Source organism: Pelmatolapia mariae, linkage group LG8 (genome assembly GCF_036321145.2).
Source record: "Pelmatolapia mariae isolate MD_Pm_ZW linkage group LG8, Pm_UMD_F_2, whole genome shotgun sequence".
In the NCBI taxonomy this organism is placed as follows: domain Eukaryota; kingdom Metazoa; phylum Chordata; class Actinopteri; order Cichliformes; family Cichlidae; genus Pelmatolapia; species Pelmatolapia mariae.
The window spans coordinates 1,469,034-1,493,628 of record NC_086234.1 but is presented as its reverse complement, the minus strand read 5'-3'; the positions used below and the strand labels follow the sequence as shown (position 1 = coordinate 1,493,628).

The following is a 24,595-nucleotide window of genomic DNA, read 5'->3' as shown; positions in this document are numbered from 1 at the left end:
AGATGATTCACTCCATCTACTTCCGTAAAGTTGTTTTTAACAATCCGAAGAAAAACGCTTTAAAATCAAATTCAAATATATTAAATTAAAATAAATAAAACTGAATCAATTTCCATGTAAATTAATAAAACGTAAAAAAAACAAAAAAAAACTTGAACGAAAATCAGAGAAAAATAAAATGATTCTATGATCATAATATAATGTAATTTTGGTTTAAGGTTCTACATATTTTACAAAACAAAACATTATAATGAAATAATTATTTTATTATTAATTCTTATAATATAAATAATAACAAAATTAGCTATTATATTTATTTTATTAGTCTTTAAAAAGATTGTATTTTATTTTGAAAGGTAGGTTTGGATGACTTCCGCACTGAAAGCGTCGCTGCAGATACTTTAAATGTTAAAAATATTTTGCAGCTAAAATTTGATTAGAAGAAAAAAAGCTAAATCAAACTTGCTGCCACTTCCTGTTCCACTCTGTGTCTTCCAGCGTGTTCCCACACAGACGAGCAGAGACCAGGTAAATAAGAAGTGCTTTATTTACAGATAAATAACAGGGTGATCAGAGAAAAGACAAACGTGTATCTAAATGTTCTTCAGTGGACTCATGCCGTGGTGAAGGCGGTTCCCTCAGTAACAGTCGGCGTGGATACGTTAGAGCAGTTTCCTCCTTCCTGCTCCGTGTCCTCAGACGCGCGTCAGGTCGTCAGGGACGGGGATCCGTTTGAGTTCGTCCACGTAGGTCGAAGGTTCCTTAAAAACTTCTTCAAACAGGAGTTTCATCAGCTCGCTCACATATTCTGGAAGACATGGAGGTCACTGTAAACCACACTGGTGTCAATAAAGTTGGGGAGGAGCAGTTCAGCCTCGCCTCTGTGTGTGTGTGTGTGTGTGTGTGTGTGTGCGCGCGCTGCACTCACTGGGTTTGGGCTCGCTTTGCTGAGGCTCGGCGGTGACCTCTGAACTCCTCTCTTTGTGTCTCTCTGCATCCTCGTTGAAATGCATGGCGGCCAGGTACAGCCTGGAAACAAGACCCACAGTCACACAGGTGTTTGAAGCTGTGACATCAGAGCTAAAGCAGCAGCGTTTACCTGCAGAGCACGCCGACGAACGGGAAAGCGGCGTTCTTCGGCGCGAAGCGGTGCACAAGCCAGTGGAAGCGCTCCAGCGACGACGCCTGGTGGTCGTGACTCAGTTTCCCGACGTCGGCGAGAATTCGCTTGTTGAGCAGGAGCTTCTTCAGCTTGTGCAGAGCCACCGAATCTGCAGCCACACAGGTGAGTACAGACACACCCACAGGTAAACAGTCAGCCAATAGCAAAGCAGCAAAGAGTTAAGCCACACCCATCATAATAAATCAAACGATTAAACAGTTTGTTAATTGCCCTTTTAACGCCCCTCCCCCTCAGCAGAGGCTCTTAACAGCGAGTGGGTGGAGCTTGTGTCTAAGCTGACTATATCAGGGGCGTCCTCTCTGTGATGTCAGCAGGGTCTGCAGGGATGACTCATCTGAGCGCTGAGTGTGGACGTCACACTCTGCTGGACACATTTGAAAGGCCAGCAGTCACATGACTTGACCAGAGGTTTATGACATCATTACGTGCAAGAGGTCAAAGGTCAACTGTTTACAGAGGGTTAATTTATTCGCCTTCTCTCTGCGTCTCTGGAGCTGAGATGAGTCACGCTACGTCAGTGTCTGACTGCCCGCGTTATTGTGGAAACCGCCGCTGTGATGTCACAGGCTGGTTAGAAAGGTGAGCGGCTTCACCTGTGATACACTGTCGGCCAATGACTGGACAGTTTAATAATCATACATTTTATTCGTGGGCGCCTTCCTAAAGCCCAGACTCTCCACCTGAGGCAGAGGTCATCTTCGCCCCGAGCAGGTGAGGTCCACATGCACAGGTGTGACTGGCTCTGATTAGCTGACACTCACCTGGCTGGAACCACTTGCTGGGATCCAAGGACACGCGGTTAGGATGCGCGCACGTCGGGAACAGTGGGTCGTCGTGAGTGTGGACGTTCTGGATGTGGTTCACGAGGGATTTCCACTTCGCCACCTTCTCGGGCGCGGACGTGGAGGTCGTGGCGCTCCAGTAGACGTGGTTCCTGATGCTGGGCAGCCACCGCCGCACCAGCAGGCACTCTTTACTCTTCGCCAGCTTCTTCAGCTTCCTGGACAAACCTGCAGAGAAAAACATGTTAGCGTGTGTCTGATGGCTTATCATCACGTGACCGCGCCGTACCGACCCTTCTCCAAGTGCTGGATGTTATAGTAATGGCGGACGTTTCGCTCCCTCAGGTATTTCTGCACGCGCGTGCGGCGGTCGGTCACGATGTGGTCCACGCTCAGGCGGTTGACCTGGAGGAGATCGAGGCCTCGCCGCAGAGCCTCCGTCTCCACGTGCGAGCTGCTGCTGACCCCGGCGCTCTGAGAGGATAACCATAAACAGTCACGTGATCGGCTCTTACTTCCTGTTGGCACAGAGCGAGCGTTACCTGAATGAGCTGGATGTCGATGACGCTGCTGCTGTTCAGGTGCATCAGGGTGTAGCTGCCCAGCTTCCCGCAGTGTCCTGTCAGAGGAAATGACATCATCAGGCCAAAGTAACCACAAGGTGACAAAAACAAGACACTAACGATGGCGTTTGCTCACCCAACAGGTCCGCCCTCATCCGCCCTCCCACCGCCACGCTGCCCTCACCCCTCAGGCGCTCCATCAGCACCTGCTGGTCCCGCTTCCACTTGTGGTTGATGGCGGGCTCGAGGAACATGCGGGCGTGCCTCCTGAAGGTGTCGGACTGGAACACCTGGAGGTTCATGGCTCTGCACACCTGCAGGTGACGTACAGCAGACACGCGCCGTCATGGAGGACGTCTGCACGTGTGCACACTCGGACAGTGACGTCAGAGTTTTACCGTCACGTGTGCTCGGGTCAAAGGTCAAAGTTACCTTCTCCACGTGACTGAATGAGCCTCCGGTGAAATAAATGGCCGCAGACATCTGCAGGTTTCCTAGCGGCGTGCTTCCCGCCACTGGCTGGCTCTCCCACTTCCTGCTGTAGTCACAGCTGGGGCACAGCTGGCTGAAGGAGACGAAGGTGCCCATCCGCCGCCGCCGCACCTCGCAGCTCAGCCCGCACACGGGGCAGGTGAGGAAGAGGTCTCTGAGGCAGCTCTCAAACACGATGTATTTGGGGTCGTTGTAGTGGGAGGGCGTGGCCTCCGCCTCGCTGTGTGGGTGGAGAACAACAGGTCCCGGATCAGACGTTTGCTGCACAGACAGACAAGAAACCTGCAGGAGGCGCCGGCACCTTACCGACTGTCAGGCGGCTCGCTCGAAGACTCGTCCGGCTCATACGGCTCGCAGATGGGGTCGTACTGGTCGGATGCTTCAGGGAGCTCTGCTTCCTCCTCTGGCTCCTCCTCTTCTTCCTTCATTTCCAGACGTGGTCTCTTCGCTGGTCTGACACCCGGCTGAATCCCCGTCTCTGATTGGGTGGTCACCGTTCCCACGTTACAGTGCAACACCGAGGCCTGTGTGGCTGAAACGCACAAAACACGTTTTACACTCTTTAAAACTGAACAAAGCTTCCTCTTCATTTCAGTCCAAAACCTGCAGTTCCTCCACCAACCAGCAGGGGCCAGCAGTTAGTATGTGGCCATCTTTTACTTACAGTGTGTGGCACTCATACCCACCTTTGCTTCTCACGTGCTGCTTCAGCGTGTTGTAGGACAGCTGAGTGGCGGCGCACCTCGTAGATGGGGAGTAGGACGTCTGCGTGCCCACCGACACCATGTAGTGACAGAACTGCGTCGCCACGGAGACCTTGGGTTCAGGGTCGGTCTGACAGGCGGTGTTTCTGAAGCGAGTGAGGGGCAGCAGCACCGGACTCTGCTCACGGGAGAGAGGCCAAATGATATTTAATGCCCTACGGAGGACCCAAGGTGCCAAAATAAGTAAATAACTCCATAATTATTCATGGAATATTCGATTAAAACCATAGACTTTAATTTTAAAAATATAGAGGACTCAAAGCGGAAAAATTAGAGACACTGGAGCACGTCGGCCATGTTGATGACGGTGCATTAAACAGTTTTGGCTGTCGTCCATATTTATGAATTTTGTGGCTAACTGTTCAGAGGAGGCGCCACGAGGAGCTGAAAATCTTTAAAACGGTTCAGTTAATGTTTCTGCTTTTAATAATTAGATTGTTGCTGTTTTCCCTCAAGCAAAAGCAGAATACATTAAAGTAATGTAAACAAAATAAATATTAATATTATCATTATTTTCAACCGTTTATTTTTACATTAATCGGCTTCACCACAGATTTCAAATGTGTAACTGCTGACATGATTCCTGCCGATTCCGCTATAGCGCTATACCGATAAACAGTCAAATTATCGATACAGTGAAAGTATCGGTCAGGCTCTAACAGCACTGTACTGATGTCCAACAATGATTATGCACAATATTATGATACCATCACTGTACTATGTTTTGTTACCTTTCTTGTGAAGCACTTGGTGACATGTCTGTGAAAAGTGCTATATAAATAAACTTTTACTTCCTTACCAACTCTAAATATTAAAATAATTAAAAGGTTTTTGGAAAAAATATTGAGTCATTTCTGTTATTTTGGCCGTTTTGGTGCTCCATATCCTAACTGCTGATCAGATCAGATGTTGGGAGTATTTTTAAAATTAATTCTGGTTTTAAAAAGAAAAAAGTAAAGCTAAGGTAGCCTTGCTCGCTAATTTACTAACACTTATAAGGTGTCGCTTTTATGAAAGGATGTAATGACACTTATAGGTTTGTTTTACACCAATTATCAGAGTATTGACAAATATGGCCAATAAAATCATAGCATGCTGTAGCAGTATACGAATATTTATTGGTTTTTAACGACTCTTTAACAATACAACCTTATTTACGGAGTAACGGGCTTATTCTTATTATTTTTGGCATGTTTGGACCTCCATAGAGCGGTCACGGTTTAGCCGCTTGTGTCGTTATTTTCAGGCTTTTTCAGTGTTTTTCTGATAAATTCGGTCTTTATTTTTGTTTTAGGTTTTTTTTTACACGTTAACTGAGACCGTTAGCCCGGTTAGCCATTTTTGTTGTTTTTTAATTCCGCCGGTGGATTTAAACCGTTTCTATCGTCCGTTTCCCGGTGATCCGGGACTCGGCAGCTACTCGCCGCGGAGATCCCGGGGCTAGACTGAAACTCACCGCCGCCGCTTTGGACTCCTCTACGTCCCCGTGGATGAACGGCAGCGCCCCGTCCTTCAACAGCAGCCTGGCCGAGAAGCCGGCGTCATACTGGGCTTTGTTGACGAACGAGTCCTCGGAGAAGTGGCGCGAGCAGACGTACACGGTGGCTTTGGGCGGCCGCTGGTCTGAGAACAGGTACTGGATCCACTGCTGCCGGATCCGCTCCTCTTTGGGCAGCGCGAACAGGTTCAGCTTCCCCTCGCAGCCGAAGATGCATTTCTTGGGAGACATCCTGGTCCGAGTCCTGCTCATGCACACGGAGCTGGAAAACTTCCCGAGTCCGAGCGCGAGGAGGAGGAGGCGGAGCCCGCTCCCGTGACCATATAAGGAAATCCCCGCCAGTTAAAGTCCACGCGGCCAAGAGGCAAAAACCCCCTAAAAACGGTCGGAGCAGACGCAGGGAGTACTCAGATTACTCCAGCACGGACTGACCTCGTTAACTGAGATTCAGGCCATGTTTCACGTTCCCGCCGCCACTTTAACACCGTGAATGTGACAGCAGGTACAGGGTCGAACTCGGATGTTTCTGGAAAAAGTTGAATATCCTCAAAGTTATTTTAAAGTAGTTCCGTTAACAAATGATAACAGGCGAAATCATCTGTTAATGTGATGTTCTTTGGAAAATTTGTTTTTTTTTTCTGTTTTCAAAAGTTCACTCACTGCAATAAAACAACATTTTAATGAAAATGTCTCTATACATTGAACTCGGAGTGAACCATCTCAAATCAATATATAATCTTTTTCATAGAGCGTGTCGCACCTCCGGCCACAGGGGGGCGTAAATCACTGCTGGCGCTATAAAATGCCCCCACTGTAAACCACTAGTGTTAAGTCTCCTGCCTGTTGTTAGTGTGAACGTGAGTCCCTGAGAGGAGCTCTCGCAGTCTGCTTTCATCGCTACGCTGCTAACCGGCGGGTTTATAACGGGAACACCATTTAACTGTCTCCGCCAGCTCTATCTGACGCTCGCTAGTTGCTAACAGCTAGTGGCAGCTTGTGGCCGGCGTCTCTCCCTATCTGCCCCCCGCTGCGGGTGAGCATAGCGTTTTTCCTCTCTGTACCGTCCTGATTAACTTTTATTTTTCTACTCTTATTTTCTGTGAGCGCTAACGCTGACGTTAGCAGAGCCACGGTTCGTTTTTCGCGGGGGTCCGCCCACTGCGGGATTTTATTGGCCACGCACAACATCATTTACGTGAGCTGACCGCGGATTGGTTGGAAGCTGACAGCTTGCAGTTAAAAGACTGCACACGTGGGCTCAATTGCAAACAAACAGAGCGGACACGCGCACGCGGGTGTAGAAGGGCGATTATATGTAAGTAGAGTAACGATGGTGATGGAAGGAACAATAAAGACACAAGAATAAAAATGTACGTTTGTGTGTTTACGTGTTTTACCCCGCTGTGCAGTTTACAATCACCTAAAACACACGATCTTATTTTCCCATCAGCCTCTCAGGTGAGGGCGCTCTCAGCAGGTGAAGGGGGAGCACTGCAGCGCCACCTGACAGCTCAGCAGGAAGTCGGCGTTTACCTGAAGGTGAGGGCTGCTGGGTAACTGAGTCTGAGGTGGCAGCTCGAGGTAATAGATGATCCTCCTTTGTCTCGTCCTCGCTCTCTGTGCAGCTCCTCATTTCATTCTCTGACACACGTTGTTTTAAGACAGCTTTCTTCTAATTGGCAGCTCCTCTCAAACAGAAGGTTTGAGGGGTAGGTGGGTGGGGCTCTACGGTGAAATAATGTCCTCCTTTCTAAACCCACTCTCTTCTGATTGGCTGACTTCTGGACTCCAGCACCCAGTTTGGCCACATAAAGAATTTTCTTTCTTAGTTTTGAAGTAACATCCTGGTTATTTGGGGGGGAGGAACAGCAGGCTGAACACCCGAGCATGCGAACATGTGGCGGGAAATATCTGACTTTATTTAATTCAATAAAAATATCAGTGTCCTCACAGAGATAGAACTGTGTGTGTGTGTGTGTGTGTGTGTGTGTGTGTGTGCAGCTGACTGACCCACAGACAGGAAGTGTAAGCAGGTTAAAGGTGAACTTCAGCTGCTGGCTGGATCTGTGTGTGTGTGTGTTAGAGTTGGCGTCGGTGTGATTTGTGTGTTTGTGGCAGCGTTGTTGGCGGCTCTGCCGGCCGCCATGAGTGACGAGGACCTGCAGAGCTGGGGCTGGACTGACCTGTGTGTATGCTCGGCTTCTTTCTCTGCGCTGTTGTATGTAGGTCAGGTGTCTGATAAGGTCGCAGGGACTTAGTGTGTGTGTGTGTGTGTGTGTGTGTGTGTGTGTGTGTGTGTGTGTGTGTGTGTCTTCCTTCAGTATTTCAGGAAGAAGTGGTTTCTGTGTTTCTGCTGAGTTGCTGCAGCGTGTCTGCAGGTTAACAAGTGTTTCAGGAAACTCCAGTTTAATCATTAAGCTGAAGCTGCTTTTAATTCAGAGTTTAATGAAGGAAAAGAGAGCGAGTATCTGCAGCTCGCTGTGCGTCTGGTTAACACGACCCCAGACCTCCATCGATCTGCCTCCATATCACAGGAAATGTGGCTCGGAATACTAATAACATTCCTCTGTACATGCTGGGAACTTTAACGTTTTTAATTTTATTAAACTGCATTTTATGGTTGACTTAGTGAGACTCTTATTATAAAATTAAAACCTGCTGGAGAAACCTGTTAGAATCATATTTGGGAAGTGTTGTCCAGTTTTCTTTGTTCCATCCGTCGTCTTCTGTTTATCCGGGTCGCGAGGGCAGCGGCGTAAGCAGAGAAGCCCAGACCTCTGTGTGTGTGTGTGTGTGTGTGTGTGGATTATTGATCAGATTCATACATCATCACCGATGTAGTCTGTATAATTTTACAGAAGTTTTTTTTTTTTTTTTTTTAATTGTAGACTTTTAATCAGATTTCTTTCCTCTTTATGTTTTAATAGTTTTTTTTTTTTTTCATATTTAAAGGGAAAAACGTGTTTCTGCTTGGCAAGTTTCAATGTTTTCTCATTATGTCCTTACACATTTTAAAAGCTTACTTGGCATCTAATTCTTTTATCCATGATGTAAATATATATTTCTTACTATATTCTGTTAAAATGGTTTTGCAGCTTTATTTGATCAGTTTAAAGTTTTTCATTTAAATTGGTAACATTTTCAGACTTTGTTTCCATAAAGGAACACGCCTCTTCCTGTTCCTGCTCCCTCATCTTTCACGCCTGTCTCCTCAGCTCCACCTACTCCTCGTCGGACTCTGAGAAGGAGCAGCAGGTCACCTCCTTCCTTCGGGCGAGGGTCATGTCGAGACGCAGCCTGCGGCTCGATGAAGGCCTGCTGGACCGCAGTCTTCCTCGTGGCAGCGCTTCCTTTAGTGCGGGAGGAGGCGACTGGAGGAGCAGCAGGTCGGTGTGGACGTCTGCTGAAGGTGCGTTCTGTTCAGGTCTGCTCCTCCTTCACCTCCTGCCTCCTTCTGCAGGTCGCTGAGGTCCCGTCGTTCCCAGCAGCACTCGGTCTCCTGCTCCGAGTCGCTCCTCGATGCGCCGCATAAACCTGCCATCATGGCACTCCCCAACAGCAGCCTCCACAGCGTGGCGTCCGACGCCTCCCTGCTCTCCTCCCTGCAGAACGAGTCCTCCATCCAGGAGCAAACGCAGGTCGATGCGTTCTGGGGTACGATGCCTCCTCATAGATTTATGATGATCTCTGTTTACAGAGCACATTCTGCAGTGCTTTACCATGGCAACAGCACAGGTCATCAGATCCACGGATTCAATATTCTTGCTTTGATTACTTTGGTCTGATGTTTTCAGTCGAAGGAAATGATCTGGGTTCAGTTTTGGACTCGTTACCCTGCTATGTTGAGTTTGGAGCATCTGTTGAACAGACCTGCTCCACCTGAAGCAGACTATAGTTTAACGCTGATCTTCCTCCTCAGGTTTGGACCACGACTCGGATTCCAAAGGTACGCCTGTGCCCCCGTACGCCTGTGCCCCCGTACGCCTGTGCCCCCGTACGCCTGTGCCCCCGTACGCCTGTGCCCCCGTACGCCTGTGCCCCCGTACGCCTGTGCCCCCGTACGCCTGTGCCCCCGTACGCCTGTGCCCCCGTACGCCTGTGCCCCCGTACGCCTGTGCCTGACTCATAAAGGCTTTGATAAGGGGACATGATGAGTCAGTTTCATCATGTCCTTGTCTCTGTCTGCAGAAAGCACCATCGCGGAGCCGAGCAGCGTCGCACTGAACAGTACTCTGATTGGTCTAGACGCCCTCTGCACCAAACACCCGGGCCAGGCGCTCAGCAGGGTTTACTGTAAAGACTGCAGCGCTCTGAAATCTGAGCCGCCGCTGGATGAGAAGGAGGCCGGCTCCTCTTCCTCCAAATACACCACAGACACCTCAACACTAATGGTACCGGGACCCTCAGCATCCGAGGAACCAGAACCTTCTACCATCTACTACAGAGACAGAAGCCGCAGGAGGAGGACGGGTGAGGCAGACGGACGTGACTGTCTTTACTGTGAAATGTATCAAAATGACCACTTTTTTTTTTTTTTTTTATAATAATGATAATGTCTGTAAAAGTATTATAATATGATAACACAAACGTAACAAAAACAAATCGATTTGTAGTAAAAATCTTTTCCCATCATTCCTGAAACATTTCAAATCTCCAGAATTAAGACAAAGCAACACTTGTTGAGTTTCTGTTCCTCTCTGTCACATTGTAATCACAGTGTTGTTACAGATTAAACCACGCAACCTTCTCGATCAGTGCAGCACAGGTTTACCACAGTCATTGCTCTCCATAGCACATGATTTATCAGGACGGGGCTCCGTCTGCTGCTACCAGTGTGTCCAGTTTGGCTTTGGTTCTGGTTCTGGACAAACGTAACACTTTAGAGCCTCCATCAGCTCCATCAGCTCCTCTCTGCTGCTGACGGCTTCCAGGAGGTTGGAGTAACTGAGGAATTTGATCTGATAAGTTTGAAGTGATAAACATAAGCGGTGAATGTAAATCAGACTGATAAAGTTGAGGGTTAGTTTATATGCAGATGATTTACTGCCACCATCAGGTCAGCCTGTGAACTACAACATTACCCACCACCGTGTGACCCTGGAGTGGGACGAGAAACAAATACTAAAGTGTGTTTCTGCAGTGTGACGTGGTTTCATGTGCAGCCAGTGACGGATATTTGAGGCTTAATTCTGATTATTGTGTCACTAAATTATCTGCCATTTCAGGCATTTAAAGGTTTTTGAGCCTCAGCATTTGCCACAACAAGTCTTTAACTTTTCACTATAATTACTCATGTAATGACACAGAGTGAAGCTGTTTGGTGCTGAGGTGATTGGATGGCCGTTTCTTTGACCTGCCTGTTTTTCAGCAGGTGTGAATCTCGCCGCTCGCTCTGCTTCACCTTCAGCAGGTGGAGCAGCTGACGGTCACTTATCAGCTGGGGGGGGGGGAACAAACCCGAGCAGAGATTGATGGTTTGCTCTGAGGCACCTGGGCGGGTGCTGGGGGGCGGGGCTTGCGCAGGCTTCCACTTTCATGAAGCTGTGGTTAGTTTCCTGGATTTAAGAATCAGCTGAGTGTCACTTCCTGTTCTGTGGCACTGCCGATGTGTTTGTGTGCGGCGAGCCCGCTCACAGGTGTCGGGGTGAAGGCGCTGCTCGTTGACTCGTTGTGGTTTGGCTCTTCCAGATGTGCTGCAGCTGTGGCTCGACTCGTGTTTGCTGTGTATCAGGAGAGCCGCCGCCTGCTGCGTGTCTCTGCTGATGCACACCTGGCAGGTGTGTCGGGGGTTAAAGGTCAACATACAGGCTGATAACGGACACAGAGGTACTGACTGTCTGTTTACAGCAGGTGGTGGAATTTACCTGTGCACCTTTCTTCTTCACACACTGGTGTAAAACACATCTGCTTCACCTGAGCGGGACCGCTGTCCAGTGAAAGCACCCAAAATCGCCTCGGTGACCAAAAGACCCCGTTTGAGTGGTTAGCAGGAACCAGACTCCCAGAATCCCCTCAGCTCCCTGTGAATGACCCACACCCACCTTTACCTGCAGAGGCAGCATTGCGTTACCTAAAGTGGTGCTCTTATGAGGAGGTGGTATGAACTCTGTCCTTCAAGCTTCAGTACCTTTGACCTTTCTCACCCTTCACTTAACTGCGTTAGCTCCGCCTACACGACCCCGAGGATAGACTAAGATCACTTTTTAGAACTTCTTAAAGGAGAATCTGCCAAAGTAGCCCGAGATCAAAGATGTCTACCAACGGCCTTAATGTTGTTTTGGATCTTCAGGAGGAGGGCCTAATGTCCTCCTTGAAGCACAGGCAGGCTTCATTAAACACAGAGGAGGAGCTGCTCCACCCTCACGTGTCCCTTCTGTGGTCATTAGACCTCAAAGGGTTTATTTCCATTTAGTTTTAGTCCCCTGACGCCTCCTCGCTAAACATCCCTGACTACTCATAGACCAGAGCGTCCTCTGGATCTCTGGACCTGCAGCGCTGACACCACCCTGCAGTTGCTGTGCTTCTTTCCAAATAAACAAATGGGCTGCACCTCTTCACTTTGGCTGTTTCCCTGGCAAAATGCAAATCTGCCCTTCGCCTGCCTGCAGCGAGCATTCAGGCCTCGGCTCGGAGGTCGACGGTGGTGATCCGCTGCTCTCGGTGAGTCCTGACTCTGTTTCCTCTGTTTCAGCTCGACCCGGCCGCGGTGGAGCCATGAGCCTGACGGAGTCCAGCCAGAGGGAGCTACAGCCCAACGGATCTCTGTGTGAGCAGCACACACACCTCAGAGGGTTTAATCAGCCTGCTCTTCATGCTACTCACTCATTTATGATGCTGATTATCATTTGCAAGACACACACACACACACACACAGTATTTAATGTTGGACTTGTATGTGATGATGTGCATGGCAGGAATCAGAAGCTGAATGAAGGGTGTAGCGTAAACAGACAACAGTCGTGTGTGTGTGTGTGATGTTGAGGACAGAAAAGATTCAGTTGAACTTTATTTATAAAGCACCAAATCACAGCAGGTTCCAGATTTTCTTTAAGCCGACTCTGTCTGTAAATGTATCGTCTCCACCTGCTGCCTGCACAGAGACGGCAACCAGCAGGTGGAGTCTCACCAAAAGCTCCGTTGCTGCACCAACGCTGCCTCTGAAATGGGCGGTGCTCATGTTACGAAAAGCTGTAGCCAAACCCGACCTCGCCCTTTAACACTATAACGATGAAACTGTGTTTGTGGAGTCGGCTCAGAGCGGCTTTGCAGCAGCAGCAGCGTGTTGGGAACAGTCGGTCTGTGACTCACAGTGATCACCTGATGCAGAGGTCGCCGTGTGCACGCTCAGGTGTTCTCCGTAAACCTCGAGGCTCCACAGCCAAACTCAGAGCTTCCTGTTTGAAGCAGCGGTCACATGGTTCCTGTGTAGATGTTTCTCCTGTTCTGTCTCCTCCTTTGTGTTTGTGTGTCGGTTAAACGCTCTGCTGACACCTACAGGTAACGACTGTAAGGACAGACGGCGCGCGCCGATGGATGCGGTCACGTCTTCTTCGTCCTCGTCCTCGTGGACCTCCCTGGTTTCCTGTTTGTTGGGGTTCACATGGAGCGCTGCTCTTTTCACAGGTTCAATATCCGCTCCAGCAGTCTGAGCTGCAGGCGTCCCATCGGCCCGTGCAGATCGTTTTTATTCATGTTCGCTCCGAGTCGTATCTGTTCAGTCGCAGTGTGAGTCCACAAAGTGATTCCAGTATGTGTGAAGAACGTGTTGGCCTGTGAACAGCAGCACTGTCAGTCTCTTCTGTCTTTAAGTGTTTCTGAGCAGCAGAAACACTTAAAGACGGAAATGACGACAAATATCTCAAAGCTGCGAGTCATAAAGATGCTTCAAAACACACAATTTATCTGACCCTTTATACATCCTGTTGACTTCAAGGGCAACACACACACACACACACACACACACACACGCACGCTGTGACGGTTTAAATTTGAATCTTATTTAAATAGAATAAACTCGCTCCTGAGTAGATTGGTCGTCACGGCAACACAAAGTCAAATCTGGACTCAGCAGCACGATTGATTGGCTCAAAACCAAAAACTTAGTGATGTTAACAGACTGTATATAAAAGATGGGTGTAATGTGATGTCACTTGATTTTTTTTTTTTCCTCGTCGCTGCCATTTGACTAATTAAAAAAAAATTATTGAAGAATTTTATTTATTTTGTTTGTTTTAAAGCCGATATTCAATGAAATCCTGAAAACGGTGACAGAAGTGACCGGTAATAACGGCGTGTGAGCGCAGCGCCGTGTGAACGTGCTGCTGAGTCACAGGCGCGTCCACACGTTGTGTTTTTAAGGACTGAGCTCACTGGAGCGTTTGGTTTGGTCAGGCCTTAAAAACCAGACTGACTTTGGCCAAAATGGGCGTGGCCCTTGAGCGTCTGCAGCCGCTTCCCGACGTGCTGACTGACCTTCCTCTTCTCCTCCTGCAGCTTCGGTTCTCTTTGACGTCGCTCAGAGAGCGGCTCGGGCCCTCGGGCCTCAGAGCAGGAAAGCCGGTTCTGCTTTGTGGAGCGCCGCACGCTCTGCAGGTTAACGCCGCCGTGTGTGCGTTTGATTTGTTGCAGCTTTGCTCCCTGACCCAACCCCCAGCTGTTTGTTGCTTCGCTGCTTTGTTGGTTTGGAAAGTCGTGTGTGTGTGTGTGTGTGTGTGTGTGTGTGTGTGTGTGTGGTTTTATAGTTGGTGGAAAAAAAATCCCCTCCCCCTCCCATCCATCTGAATCTGTGTTCTGATTGGTTTTATCGTTCTGTGTCTGCAGGTCGGACAGCAGGCGACGCCTTCAGGTGGCTCCACACACGGTGGCGTCACACCACCACAAACACACAGCTGAGTTGGCAAGTTTGAGCTGATTCATTACGTTTTTTCATTCTGGAGTAAATCTGCTTCATCATAATGTGCATCATCAAACCTGTTCGACCGCTCAAATACATTTAAGCTTAAATGAGTGGAAGGAAGGCTCCCTGTGATTAAAACATGGCTGATGTCTCTGCAGGTTTCCTGTCCTCCTGGTGGTTCTTTCTCTGCTGTTTCTCCTGTTCGGTGAGTTCAGTGACTTCAATGATCTTAAATTAAATCACCGTTTTAACGGCAAACGTGGACGATTCTCCTCGGTTTCCTAAAATGCAGCTTCTGTGTGGCTGACAGTTGGGTTTAAAACACAGTCCTGCGGAGTCTGATGCTCGTTCACAGCAGGATTAGACAGGAAACCCAGCAGTCACATGATCACAGCTGACTTTCAGGAAGTGATGTAACTGGACTCCTCCCTCCTCAGGTCTGCGCTGGTTTGGTCCGGCTGTTTTACAATTGGTGCTTCCAGCTGTTAACATCACAGAGTGGAGGCCGGCGGTCTCCAATGTCCCCGCTCTGTCCACTAACAGCTTCCTGTCCTCTGAGAGCCAATCAGGAGAGGGCGACGTAGATGAGTCAAAGGAGGCGGGGCTGCTTCACAGCGAACCTCCACCAGCAGAAACGGCAGCAGGAGAGGAGGTATGACCTCGGGCACCGTCACCAGAGGCTTTCAGCCGGCAGCAGATGAGGTTTATGTTTGGTGGTTTGTTTGTGCCGTCAAAGGGAAAAAACAGCGCGATAACCAAAACATTTGTTTTCTGTAGAGCGCCGTCACGCTCTCTTCATCTTCTCAGGCGTTACCATAGTATCACTGAAAAGCACAGTCGCTTTTTGATTAACAGGAGTTACACATGTTTATGGAAAAAAAACCTGCAACAAAACACGTGCCTGAGGCCGGCGACAGGTTAGGATAAACTAACATGAATCCTGGAAGTTTCTGAGGTTTCTTCCAGATTATGAATGTGGTTGTTACAGGAAGTGGAGGCGGCGGCAGAAGATGCTGAGCGGCTCATTCGTCTGGAGCAGAGTCTGATGGTGCTGTGGGAGCGCGTGGAGGCCGGAGGACGGCGGGCGGAGCAAAGACACAGAGAGCTGCTCCGGCTCTACACCGGCCTGCAGCAGCAGCAGCTCTCGTCTGCTCAGCGCGACGGCGTGGAGGCGTCGCTGAGCGCTCTGCTGGACCAGCAGCTGTCCGAGCTGAGGAGACAGCTGGACGAGGAGAGGCAGCAGAGGGAGAAGGTGAGGGTCTGCAGCACCAACGCTGAGCTGAAGCTAGCACACAGCAGTAGCACCATCCACCTGTCAGTCAAGTAGGCCACGCCCCTAATGATACAAACTATAACCCTTACTACAATTTAAACAGTTATAAAATGCAGATGTGATGGAGGCCATTATCCAGAGACCAGAACGGTTTCTGTATCGTGCTGTGAACGTTTAACACGGACTCACTGGAGCCCCCGCTGGACACCGGAGGAACTGCACTTTACTGAAACCTTTAAGTTGTCTTGTGTTTGCAGGCACGCCGGCAGGATCTGTTGCAGCAGCAGACGCAGACGTCTCGTCTGGATCAGCTCGAGCTGCAGCTGCAGAAACTGGTGGCCAAAACGAAGGTGAGTCACATGACCTGAGACGAGCCTGGCATCGTGTTTCACCTGTGAAAGCTTCAGAAATAAAACAGCTTCACTAAAACTGCAGGAGGTTCAGTGGAGACGTGAAGCTGCTGGATCTCTCCTCTCACCCTCGCCGACCACGCTTCCTGCTGCTGTCAGGTAACCTTCGTCCTCTTCATCATCACCTTCTTCAGGCCATTGTAGGTTTATCTGGACCAAAGAGAAGCAGCTGCTGATGCTGGTGCGACTCCTTCGTGGCTGACGTGTCTTTTTCCTCCTCCAGTGTTGACCGGCAGTCCCATGATGCCTTGCTGGCGGAGGTGGTTCGGTTGGAGGCGGCTCTGGGGGAGGTCAGGCGGGACGTCGAGCTTCTGTCCAGATGTCAGGACAGCTGCCAACAGCTCACCACGATCCAGCAGGCGGTGAGACACTCGTTTTAACGGTCTCCTTCACAATAAAAGACTCGCTGAACGGTTGCTTTTATAGTGAAGGACCAGTTTCCTGTTCTGACTGTCCTTTTCTGTAGATTCTGGGGCAGGTCTCCGCTCAGGTGCGAGAGGAAGTTCGGGCGCTGCTCTTCAGCAACCAGCTTACAGCGGGTGGAGACGCCGCCGCCCTCCCAGAGTCGCTCCTCCGGTGGCTCTCTGAGCGCTACGTGAGCGAGACGGACCTGCAGGCGGCGCTGGCCTCTCTGGAGCTCAGCATCCTGCAGAACGTCAGCCTGCAGCTGGAGCAGCGGCGTGGCGAGGAGACGGTCAGAGAGCCCGTCCTGCATGCTGCCAAGGGCGTCGGGGCCACGGTCACCCAGGAGGTGAGGAGGCGTGGTCAGAGGCGGGCCTAAATTTAACACCTGAGAATGAGTTTGATAAACCTGTTTAACCTTCGGAGTAATGACCTGTCGCGTCTGGTGTTCAAAGAGACTGTCGCTTATTCACGCTGAAATAATCGCCACTCACGCCTCCCTCGTATCCTCAGGATGTCCGTGCGGCGGTGAAGAACGCTCTGCAGCTGTTTTCTGAGGATCGAACCGGCCTGGCGGACTACGCTCTGGAGTCTGGAGGTCAGAATCCAACAGCGACTGTCTGTGATGTCATGAACCTGCTGATTTACCCAGTGTGGTTTCTGTGCTCGTCCTGCAGGGGGCAGCATCCTGAGCACTCGCTGCTCAGAGACGTACGAGACGAAGGCGGCGCTGCTCAGCCTGTTCGGAGTCCCGCTCTGGTATTTCTCTCAGTCTCCCCGAGCTGTGATCCAGGTAACTCACCTGTACGGAGCGCACAGTCATGTGGTTGTGATATGAAGCCTCTCCTCTTCCTCATTTTTGACTCTGTAATAGGACTTTGTCCTCCTCTCAGCGCTCCTCCAGATGTTTTTGCTCAGACTGATGAATGAGAAATTACCTGATGTGAGATCTGTGCTCTCTGCTGCAGCCCGACGTCCACCCGGGGAACTGCTGGGCCTTCAGAGGCTCCACGGGCTTCCTGGTGATCCGGCTCTCCATGAGGGTCCTGCCCTCGGCCTTCACCCTCGAGCACATCCCCAAAGCCCTGGCCCCGAGCGGGACGCTGCACAGCGCCCCCCGAGACTTCGCCGTCTACGTAAGAGAGCGATGGTGTGCATTCATAAAGCCGCTGCTCTGTAGTCTCTGTGTAACCTGAACGCTCTTTCAGGGTCTGGATAATGAGAGCCGGGAGCGAGGCAAGCTGCTCGGCACCTACACCTATGACCAGGATGGAGACGCTCTGCAGACATTCGCTGTTTCAGTGAGTCATGGGGCGGGGCTTGTGGTTTTGTCCTTCCTTAATGTTGGCGAGCCAGTCTGTCACAGTCGTTAACACTCAGCTCTCTGAGACCGTCCAGCTGCAGAGGGCGACAGAAGCCTGTCAGATACCAGCTGCTTCACTTTGTTTCTTTAAATTTGTTCTTGTTTTTAAAACCGCAAGAACGAGACGGCGAGGCTGTCACATGACTGCAAAATATGACCTCACAGATCTAAATCTGGACCCTCGACCCATCAATGGAAAAAACCACCAAACAAATAATCACAGGCAGGTTGGGGGTTAGTTTTGCAGAGCTGCTGCTGAGATGAGCAGAATAATTAATTGATCCAAATTTAAGTGTTTTTTCATTCGAGGCAGAAAACGAGTTTCTTTTTCCTGAAGTTCTCAAATATGCCGATGACGCTCTGTTTGTCCCGTCAGGAGGAGAACGACGAAGCCTTTCAGATCATCGAGGTCCAGGTTTTATCTAACTGGGGCCACGAGGAGTACACCTGCATGTACCGCTTCAGGGTACACGGGACGCCCAGCGACGTCTGAGCGCGCTCATATGGGTCGAACTATTAGAATGGCGAGCGGGGTGGAGGCAGCGCAGAGGACGTTGTCATCGTAGCTCTGGTTCAGACCCGCCTCCTGCCCTCGCCACAGACATTTCCATCTGGAAGTGATCAGCATGTTTCCTGTGGAAAAACAACAGTGTGTCATTTTTCTGTCAATAGTAAATATTTTTCTGTCAGTGTTGTTGTTTGACCTCCTGTTGGCTTTCCTGTTTTATGTCTTTTATTGGTCCCTCGAGCGTCTCTACTCTGAGCTCAGGCGTTCTCACAGGGCGACCCGTGGACGAGCTGCCATGTTGATGCAGCACATGAATGATTCACGGTCCTGAAAACGGCGCCGATCCACAGCGACGCGTTTACTGTCTCCTGGAAAAGCGGCGAGTCGATCCGTGCGGCGCGGGCGACGTTCCTGCTCAGAATCGTTTAAAAGGGAGTTTGAGCTTTTTTTTGCACAGACTGACTGAAATGTTTGAACCTGTGAAATCCAGCTGCTGTTCTGTTCTTCTCATTTTGTCTTCAGCTTAATTTGTTTTTAATCTGTGGTTTCATATTGGACGCTCCTAATAAAGATTTTCTTAATATACACTGTTTGTATCAGATGTTATGTTTGAGAAGAGAAGCTCATCACAGCTGCTCCCAGTGAAGCGTTGGTATCATGATGTCAGAGCTAAACCTGGATCTTAGATGGAGGAATACTAAAATAAACGGTAAACCTAACCTGGAGACCAACTGAAACTGAATTATGAAGAAAACAAACTCTAAAAATGCGATTACAGCACAGCAGGTGGACGATTAGCTAACGGACACGATAGTGATGACGCACAAAAACAGTTCGTTTGTTTGTGCTGGTTTATCCTTACTCTGCTTCAGTAGGTTTAAAGTACAGCAGGTGCAACTTGTGTACACCTGCAGGAAGTAAACATTGAAGGAAAAATGAGTATAGTGGTGAAGTATTTGTACTTGATTACTTCCCTCCATGAAACTCAGTCCAAACAGGTGATCGGAGTTCAGCTGTTTGGACTGTTTGGACATCCATCAACTTACTGTCTCATACATTTCACTTGCATATTTGCAAGGTTAAAGCAGAGTTAACGTTATTCTGAACTCTGAGCTAGTTTTGTGTGTATCTTCAGGAGTACTTCTCCAACCTTTGGATGTTTCTGCCTTCTGTCGGGATGATCCCACACTGTTTGGACCTGACTGTGAGGAGTTGTCTAGTAATGATCACCGAGCAAACTGTACGACGAGGCCCGTGTGCAAAGATGGATTTATTCAGCTTTTTGCTGATGAGCGTAGCCAGAACACCAGGGAGTACCTGGAGAAGGGTCACCTCACACAGAGCTCATGAGGAGATGGTTACATTTATTGCAGAGTACCAGAGCATCTCTCAGCTGGAAATGTTTTATTGAGGCTGATGCTGCAAAAGCTTTGCACAACGTGCTGTGAGATGCTGATGGAGGACCCCACGTTTATGACTCCTGGCTCATATCATGTTGTATGGACAAGTAAAAATTACATTAATATGTAACCTACAGACAAAGCACTGTAATCAAACATGCATGCTGATGGATGGATCGAACAGCTCCAGTGGAACGTCTTTGCTGTCATGCTGAGAGTGAACTTAATGAGCACAGTGTCCTGTGGTGAGATCCACCTTAAAAGGTTTAGTTCACCTGTGTCCAACCACAACACCAGCTCACACGTGCCCGACGTGTCTGATACCATCAAATGTTAAACTTTTTTTTCTTAAGAATATAATATAAATGCAAAACTAATAATCACGACCATCATCACAATCACGATACAGCATAAGCAAAAGTATAAGTGATACTGTGGTTGTACATCATGTTCACACTGTGGTGAAGGATGCAAACACTTCCTCCACCATGTGGAGGCGCTGCTGAGCTGCCTGCTTTTCTGGACACTGCCAGCTTTAACCATCCAGCTCCGGGTCCTCCTGTGGGCGGGGCTCCTGTCTCCCGGTGACCTGCAGAGACACAGCAGCACACAGGTGTGAGTCAGCGAGTCTTCCAACGGGCCGAGAGCTTGGTTCCAGAGCGTCCTCTGATCAGCAGACGTGTGCACGGTACCTTATGGCTGAAACAGACGGCAGAGATGAAGAGCAGCAGGCTCAGCAGCAGGAGCAGCAGTCTGATGACAAACACTGTTGGATCTGATGAGACACATTCAGCCGTCACATTAGATGTTAGGAGAACAACAGCTGGCATCAAACACAAACATCAGGTAGGCCCCGCCTACATCTCTGACTCCATCTGAGTCTACGTCAGGTGGGACCTGCTGCTGTTTCACACCTGAGCTCCACTCTGCTTCAGCTCACCTGAGACAGTGAGAGACAGCTGACGGCTCTCAGAGGAGAAGCTACGAGAAAACACGAAGATGTGATAAACACAGCTGTAGGTTCCTTGGTGGGCGGGCTCTGCAGCAGGGAACAGGAAGTGGGCAGAGTGATTGACAGCTGGCTGGGTGTAGTTGTTGTTGGTGTTGGAGGAGGTGAAGGTGAGCTGGAAAGAGCCTCCTGGATACTGAGGCTGGATGGAGCAGCTGATGGTGAAGCTGGAGCCTTTTAATGCCCAAGAAGACTCCTGCTGCTGGACCTGGGAGTCCCTGTCATTGGACGAGAAGGACGCTGAGATGATTGGCTGAACCAGCAGGTCTGTAAACAGAGAGACGATTGGCTGAACTTTACTCGACTCGTTTAAGGTTAAACTCCGTTGGCTCACAGCAACTCTCTTACCTGAGCAGATGAGCTCCAGGACGGTGGGTGACTGGGATGATGTGGCACACTCCCTCAGTGTAGATCCAGATTTAACACAGCCAGGTTTGATCTTCCACGTTGATCCATCCCAGGATGCATTTCTGCTTCCTGTTAAAACAGCAGAGCCACAGTCCAGCTCTCTGCAGGCTACAGCTGCATCCATCAGGGTCCAGCCTGAGGCCTCCACAGATCTCCACAGTCCCTGTTTTACCTCCAGTGTACCTGCACAGCGACTGGCTCCTCCCACCAACCTGACAGGCTCTGACAGAAAGCAGAGAGTCATCAGTCACAGAATAAAGTGAGTTTGAACCAAAGCTGCAGCTCCTCTTCTACCTGAGCAGGTGAGTCCAGCAGCTTTGCCAGGTGAGCAGCTGTTTCTCACTGAGCCTGAGCTTCTACAGTCCAGGAGAGCAGACTCATGGCCTCCACACTGGAACTCTCTGCTCCACACTGGAGCCTCCACTTCTCCATAGAGCGCCCCCTGGAGGAGCGAAGGAGGCCCACAGCCAAGCTCCCTACAGACCACCTCTGCATCCTGCAGGTCAAAGTCTTCTTCACACACTGAGGACCATCTCTGGTTAGACTTCACCTGCAGTCTGCCTGAACACAGACTGGAACCATTCAGCAGCCTGACAGAGTCTGCAAGAACAAAGAGAGGAAAGGCAAGAAAAAAAGCTTAAAAAGTAATAAAACTATAAAAGTACAAGTACTACATCAACAGTGGGCCAAACTCCTTTGAGGGAGCCCAAAGAATTATCCCTCCGGGGCCAAAAAGGCCCAAACTGCTATGGGCCCCACATTTAAACTCAGCAGTTTTCCCATTGTGGCCTCTCCCAACTGAGATAAATGCGGGCTTGGCATGCCCACCCAGCTTGACAGATTATCCACAAACGTGCGTATTTGAATCTTGAATATTTGCTGAGCTGGATCAGACGTTTCACAAATCCCTCATAAACCCGGCTGTTAGGGTCTCTCTATTTTGGTCCTAGTGCTTTGATGTTTTGGTTACTTGCTATGTTTTCCTTTTTTTTCTTTATTTACTCATAGTTTCAATTTTTGTTTCTTATCTAGTTCTGGTCTAAGTTTTGCTTATTTTGTATCCCTGCCTGTCCCTCCAGTCATGTCCCTGTGTCTTCTGTCCTAATCTTGCCCCTGTGGAAAAATCAATCCCGTCTTCATGTTTAGGTCCACACTGCCAGCCACACACTGACACACGACACCAACTTTATGCGATTGTAGTGAGAACATATTTTTTGAGGCCTCTGTCTTCAAATCCCATCTTTGAATCGTATTTCAGCTGCAACATGGAGAAGGACAGGGCCAAAAACAACCCAAAACAACCATGTTAGAAACTTGGGGATGGACATGTTCCAGTATCATCATCCCTTCTCTCTTACTGCTGACACCGCCTGCAAAGCTCTGAAGTGATGTGGTCTGGTAGATAGACTGTTACTAGGGGGGTTAGGAGGTGGGTAACTTCAGTGGTTGGTGAAGCAAAAATTGGGGACTTGATGGACATTGGAGAGGCCATGAGATGGACTTTTTGCTATGCTCAGAAATTCTGGAAAACTGCAACATGATTACTTTTTATTTAGAAACATTTTTATACAGCAAAAGGAAAGAAAGGGAAAGAAAAAAACCCCAGACAAACAAAATATTATGAGCTAAATATATGCACGTATATACATCTGCACATACATACATGTAAGTTCTATGCATTAAAGAATGCTGCCACAGTTTGTAGAGCCCAGCCATTTTCTCCAACGTCTCCTTCCCAAGCCCCCCTGAATTCGCAGGGTGAAAGTCATACATTCCATCAATCTGATGTTTTCCACTATAGTGGGAGGATCTTTACAAAGCCAGCACGTTGTGATCATTGACTGTTTTTAGGGGCTTGTCCAATTAAATAGAACAAGATACAAAACATTAAAACATGTAAAAAACACAACAGCCTTATTAAACGCAGAGTAGTTTGGGCCCGGAAGCAGGATTCATCACGTCATCACTTAAAGACTGGATTCCCTGCTTTCTCAGATCCTCAGCAGCTTGGGTCACGGTGTTGTATAGGACACTGCCTGATGCAAAAAACACCAGCATCTTGATAAGTGGTGTCTGAAAGCGTATCTTTCCTGTCTGTCAGAGCCTTCTTTTTTTTTTTTGATACTTTCTCTTTATTGATTTTCATCTTATTTTACATACAGAACTAAAGAGGGCAAGGGAAACCAACACATTCACATATGTTCACATAGTCCAAAATACACATCGCCTTGTCTTACTTTCATACATTACATATTACACAGGTGCATGTTCCATTCAAACAAATTTGCAGCTGTCCCTCTGCATCACAGAGGTATCAGATTCTAGTCTCTTGACGTATAACGATCCCACCTTTCCCAAAGTCTCTCTCCTTTCTCCTTCTGCAGCCGCAGTGAGAAGGTAATCAGTTCCATATGATGAATTGTGTTAATAATGTCTATGACCAGCTTCCGTGTAGGGGGGCTTGTCTGTAACCAACATTTAGTAATTGCCTTTTTGCATGCAACCATAATTATTTTCAGTAAGTATGAGTCTCTTTTATTTATATCCTCAGGGATATTCCCAAGGTACATGGTACTAAAGGAGAAGTCCAGTGTTACTTCCAGCACATCCAACACCAATTGTTTAATTTCCTCCCAAAAGGTCTTCAGTTTAGGGCATGACCAGAAGACATGAAAGCAACCTGCAGCGGCCTCCCCGCACTCCCTCCAGCATGAGGTGCCTGAACCACTTATTTTGGATTTCTGCTTTGGTGTGATGAAGAATCTAATTAAATTCTTCCATCCAAAATCTCGCCATGTTAAAGAATTTGTGGTAGATAACACATTCTTCCACATCTGCGACCAATCTTCCTCTGAGATAATTATACCTGCTTCTTTTTCCCATCGATGACTGACATATCTTGTTGAGGTCTTTTTCATAGCTATAAAACTTCTATACACTTTGCCTATAGTGCCTCTTATAATGTTCTCACCATAAGCATCCATAAATATTTGGATCACCCCACTAACAACTGCGTCAGGCGTTCTAACTTCCTTCCGGAAGTAGCTCCGAACCTGTAGGTAACGATAAAAATCTTCCCTGCCGATCCCGTAAATCTGACCCATGTCCTCAAAAGTGATCATCTCCCCATGCTTAACTATCCTACAGATTGCAGTGATTCCATGCCTGGACCACTCTCTAAACTTATGGTCTAACAATGCTGGAGGGAAGCGTGGGAGATACGCCGGCCATCCCAGCAACCCTATTTCCCTATTAAGACCAAAATTTTTAATCACATCTGCCCATTTTTTCAGGGAAAAACTTACACAGAAATTTTGCATCTGATACACCTGTGGCAATCTCTCAAGAGACCCCAGAACAGACTGTATTGGGAAATCCATCAAGGAAAGCTCAATGTCCTTCCATTTTGCCTCATACTTAGAGTTACACCAGCACACTAGAGGTCTGATCTGGGCTGCCAGATAGTAATCCTCAAAGCACGGTAGGGCCATGCCCCCCCTCTCACCAGGCAGCTGCAATGTTGCATATCTCACTCTCGGCCTTTTATTTCCCCATATGAATCTTGAGCAATGCATATCCCACTCCCTAAATTGTTTTGCTGGAACCTCCACTGGAAGTGCTGCAAACAAATATAGCAGCTTTGG

General features: G+C 48.7%; 3 protein-coding genes across 13 annotated transcripts; 1 reads left to right on the top strand and 2 right to left on the bottom strand.

Moving 5' to 3' along the window:
• Positions 1–529: 529 nt before the first annotated feature.
• Positions 530–5,589, bottom strand: LOC134633560 (uncharacterized). Its single transcript, XM_063482412.1, has 11 exons — positions 5,241–5,589; positions 3,707–3,902; positions 3,327–3,552; positions 2,961–3,240; positions 2,665–2,842; positions 2,508–2,584; positions 2,259–2,439; positions 1,945–2,193; positions 1,100–1,271; positions 929–1,029; positions 530–808 (listed from the first exon to the last, which is right to left on the bottom strand). Exons 1-11 carry the CDS (start codon positions 5,532–5,534, stop codon positions 696–698), a joined length of 2,067 nt encoding a protein of 688 aa, XP_063338482.1. The 5' UTR covers positions 5,535–5,589; the 3' UTR covers positions 530–695.
• An 82-nt stretch (positions 5,590–5,671) lies between these two features.
• On the top strand, positions 5,672–18,692 carry LOC134633558 (SUN domain-containing protein 1-like). Of its 11 annotated transcripts, none has more exons than XM_063482404.1 (23): positions 5,672–5,784; positions 6,733–6,821; positions 8,498–8,668; positions 8,743–8,936; positions 9,202–9,228; positions 9,471–9,752; positions 10,971–11,108; positions 11,974–12,048; positions 12,780–12,905; positions 13,776–13,874; positions 14,103–14,178; positions 14,337–14,383; positions 14,616–14,830; positions 15,167–15,430; positions 15,709–15,801; positions 15,887–15,960; positions 16,085–16,223; positions 16,328–16,612; positions 16,777–16,861; positions 16,941–17,056; positions 17,232–17,399; positions 17,472–17,564; positions 18,003–18,692. In XM_063482404.1, the coding sequence occupies exons 3-23, from the start codon at positions 8,565–8,567 to the stop codon at positions 18,117–18,119; spliced, it is 2,817 nt and encodes a 938-aa protein (XP_063338474.1). In that variant the 5' UTR covers positions 5,672–5,784; positions 6,733–6,821; positions 8,498–8,564; the 3' UTR covers positions 18,120–18,692. The 11 variants fall into 11 exon arrangements, with proteins under 11 accessions (XP_063338474.1, XP_063338473.1, XP_063338471.1 ...); XM_063482403.1 differs by lacking the exon at positions 5,672–5,784 and adding an exon at positions 6,191–6,597; XM_063482401.1 differs by lacking the exons at positions 5,672–5,784; positions 6,733–6,821 and adding an exon at positions 7,328–7,467.
• Positions 18,693–19,464: 772 nt separating this feature from the next.
• Positions 19,465–24,073, bottom strand: LOC134633416 (scavenger receptor cysteine-rich type 1 protein M130-like). The gene is made up of 6 exons (XM_063482263.1): positions 23,923–24,073; positions 21,246–21,551; positions 20,892–21,173; positions 20,475–20,810; positions 20,227–20,309; positions 19,465–20,123 (listed from the first exon to the last, which is right to left on the bottom strand). Exons 1-6 carry the CDS (start codon positions 24,071–24,073, stop codon positions 20,070–20,072), a joined length of 1,212 nt encoding a protein of 403 aa, XP_063338333.1. The 3' UTR covers positions 19,465–20,069.
• Between the last annotated feature and the right edge of the window lie 522 nt (positions 24,074–24,595).

Excerpts from the sequence above, each read along its gene's own strand:
- LOC134633560 (XM_063482412.1), bottom strand. The coding sequence starts at position 5,534 with ATGAGCAGGACTCGGACCAGGATGTCTCCCAAGAAATGCATCTTCGGC. Across the intron at positions 2,585-2,664 it reads GATGAGGGCGGACCTGTTGG|GACACTGCGGGAAGCTGGGC; the intron begins GTGAGCAAACGC and ends TTCCTCTGACAG. Across the intron at positions 1,030-1,099 it reads TTCGTCGGCGTGCTCTGCAG|GCTGTACCTGGCCGCCATGC; the intron begins GTAAACGCTGCT and ends TCTTGTTTCCAG.
- LOC134633416 (XM_063482263.1), bottom strand. The coding sequence starts at position 24,073 with ATGATCACTTTTGAGGACATGGGTCAGATTTACGGGATCGGCAGGGAA. Across the intron at positions 20,811-20,891 it reads CCTGGAGCTCATCTGCTCAG|ACCTGCTGGTTCAGCCAATC; the intron begins GTAAGAGAGTTG and ends CTCTGTTTACAG. Across the intron at positions 20,310-20,474 it reads GCTGTCTCTCACTGTCTCAG|ATCCAACAGTGTTTGTCATC; the intron begins GTGAGCTGAAGC and ends GTGTCTCATCAG.
- LOC134633558 (XM_063482401.1), top strand. The coding sequence starts at position 7,427 with ATGAGTGACGAGGACCTGCAGAGCTGGGGCTGGACTGACCT. Across the intron at positions 7,468-8,497 it reads AGCTGGGGCTGGACTGACCT|CTCCACCTACTCCTCGTCGG; the intron begins GTGTGTATGCTC and ends CTGTCTCCTCAG. Across the intron at positions 17,565-18,002 it reads TGCAGACATTCGCTGTTTCA|GAGGAGAACGACGAAGCCTT; the intron begins GTGAGTCATGGG and ends TTGTCCCGTCAG.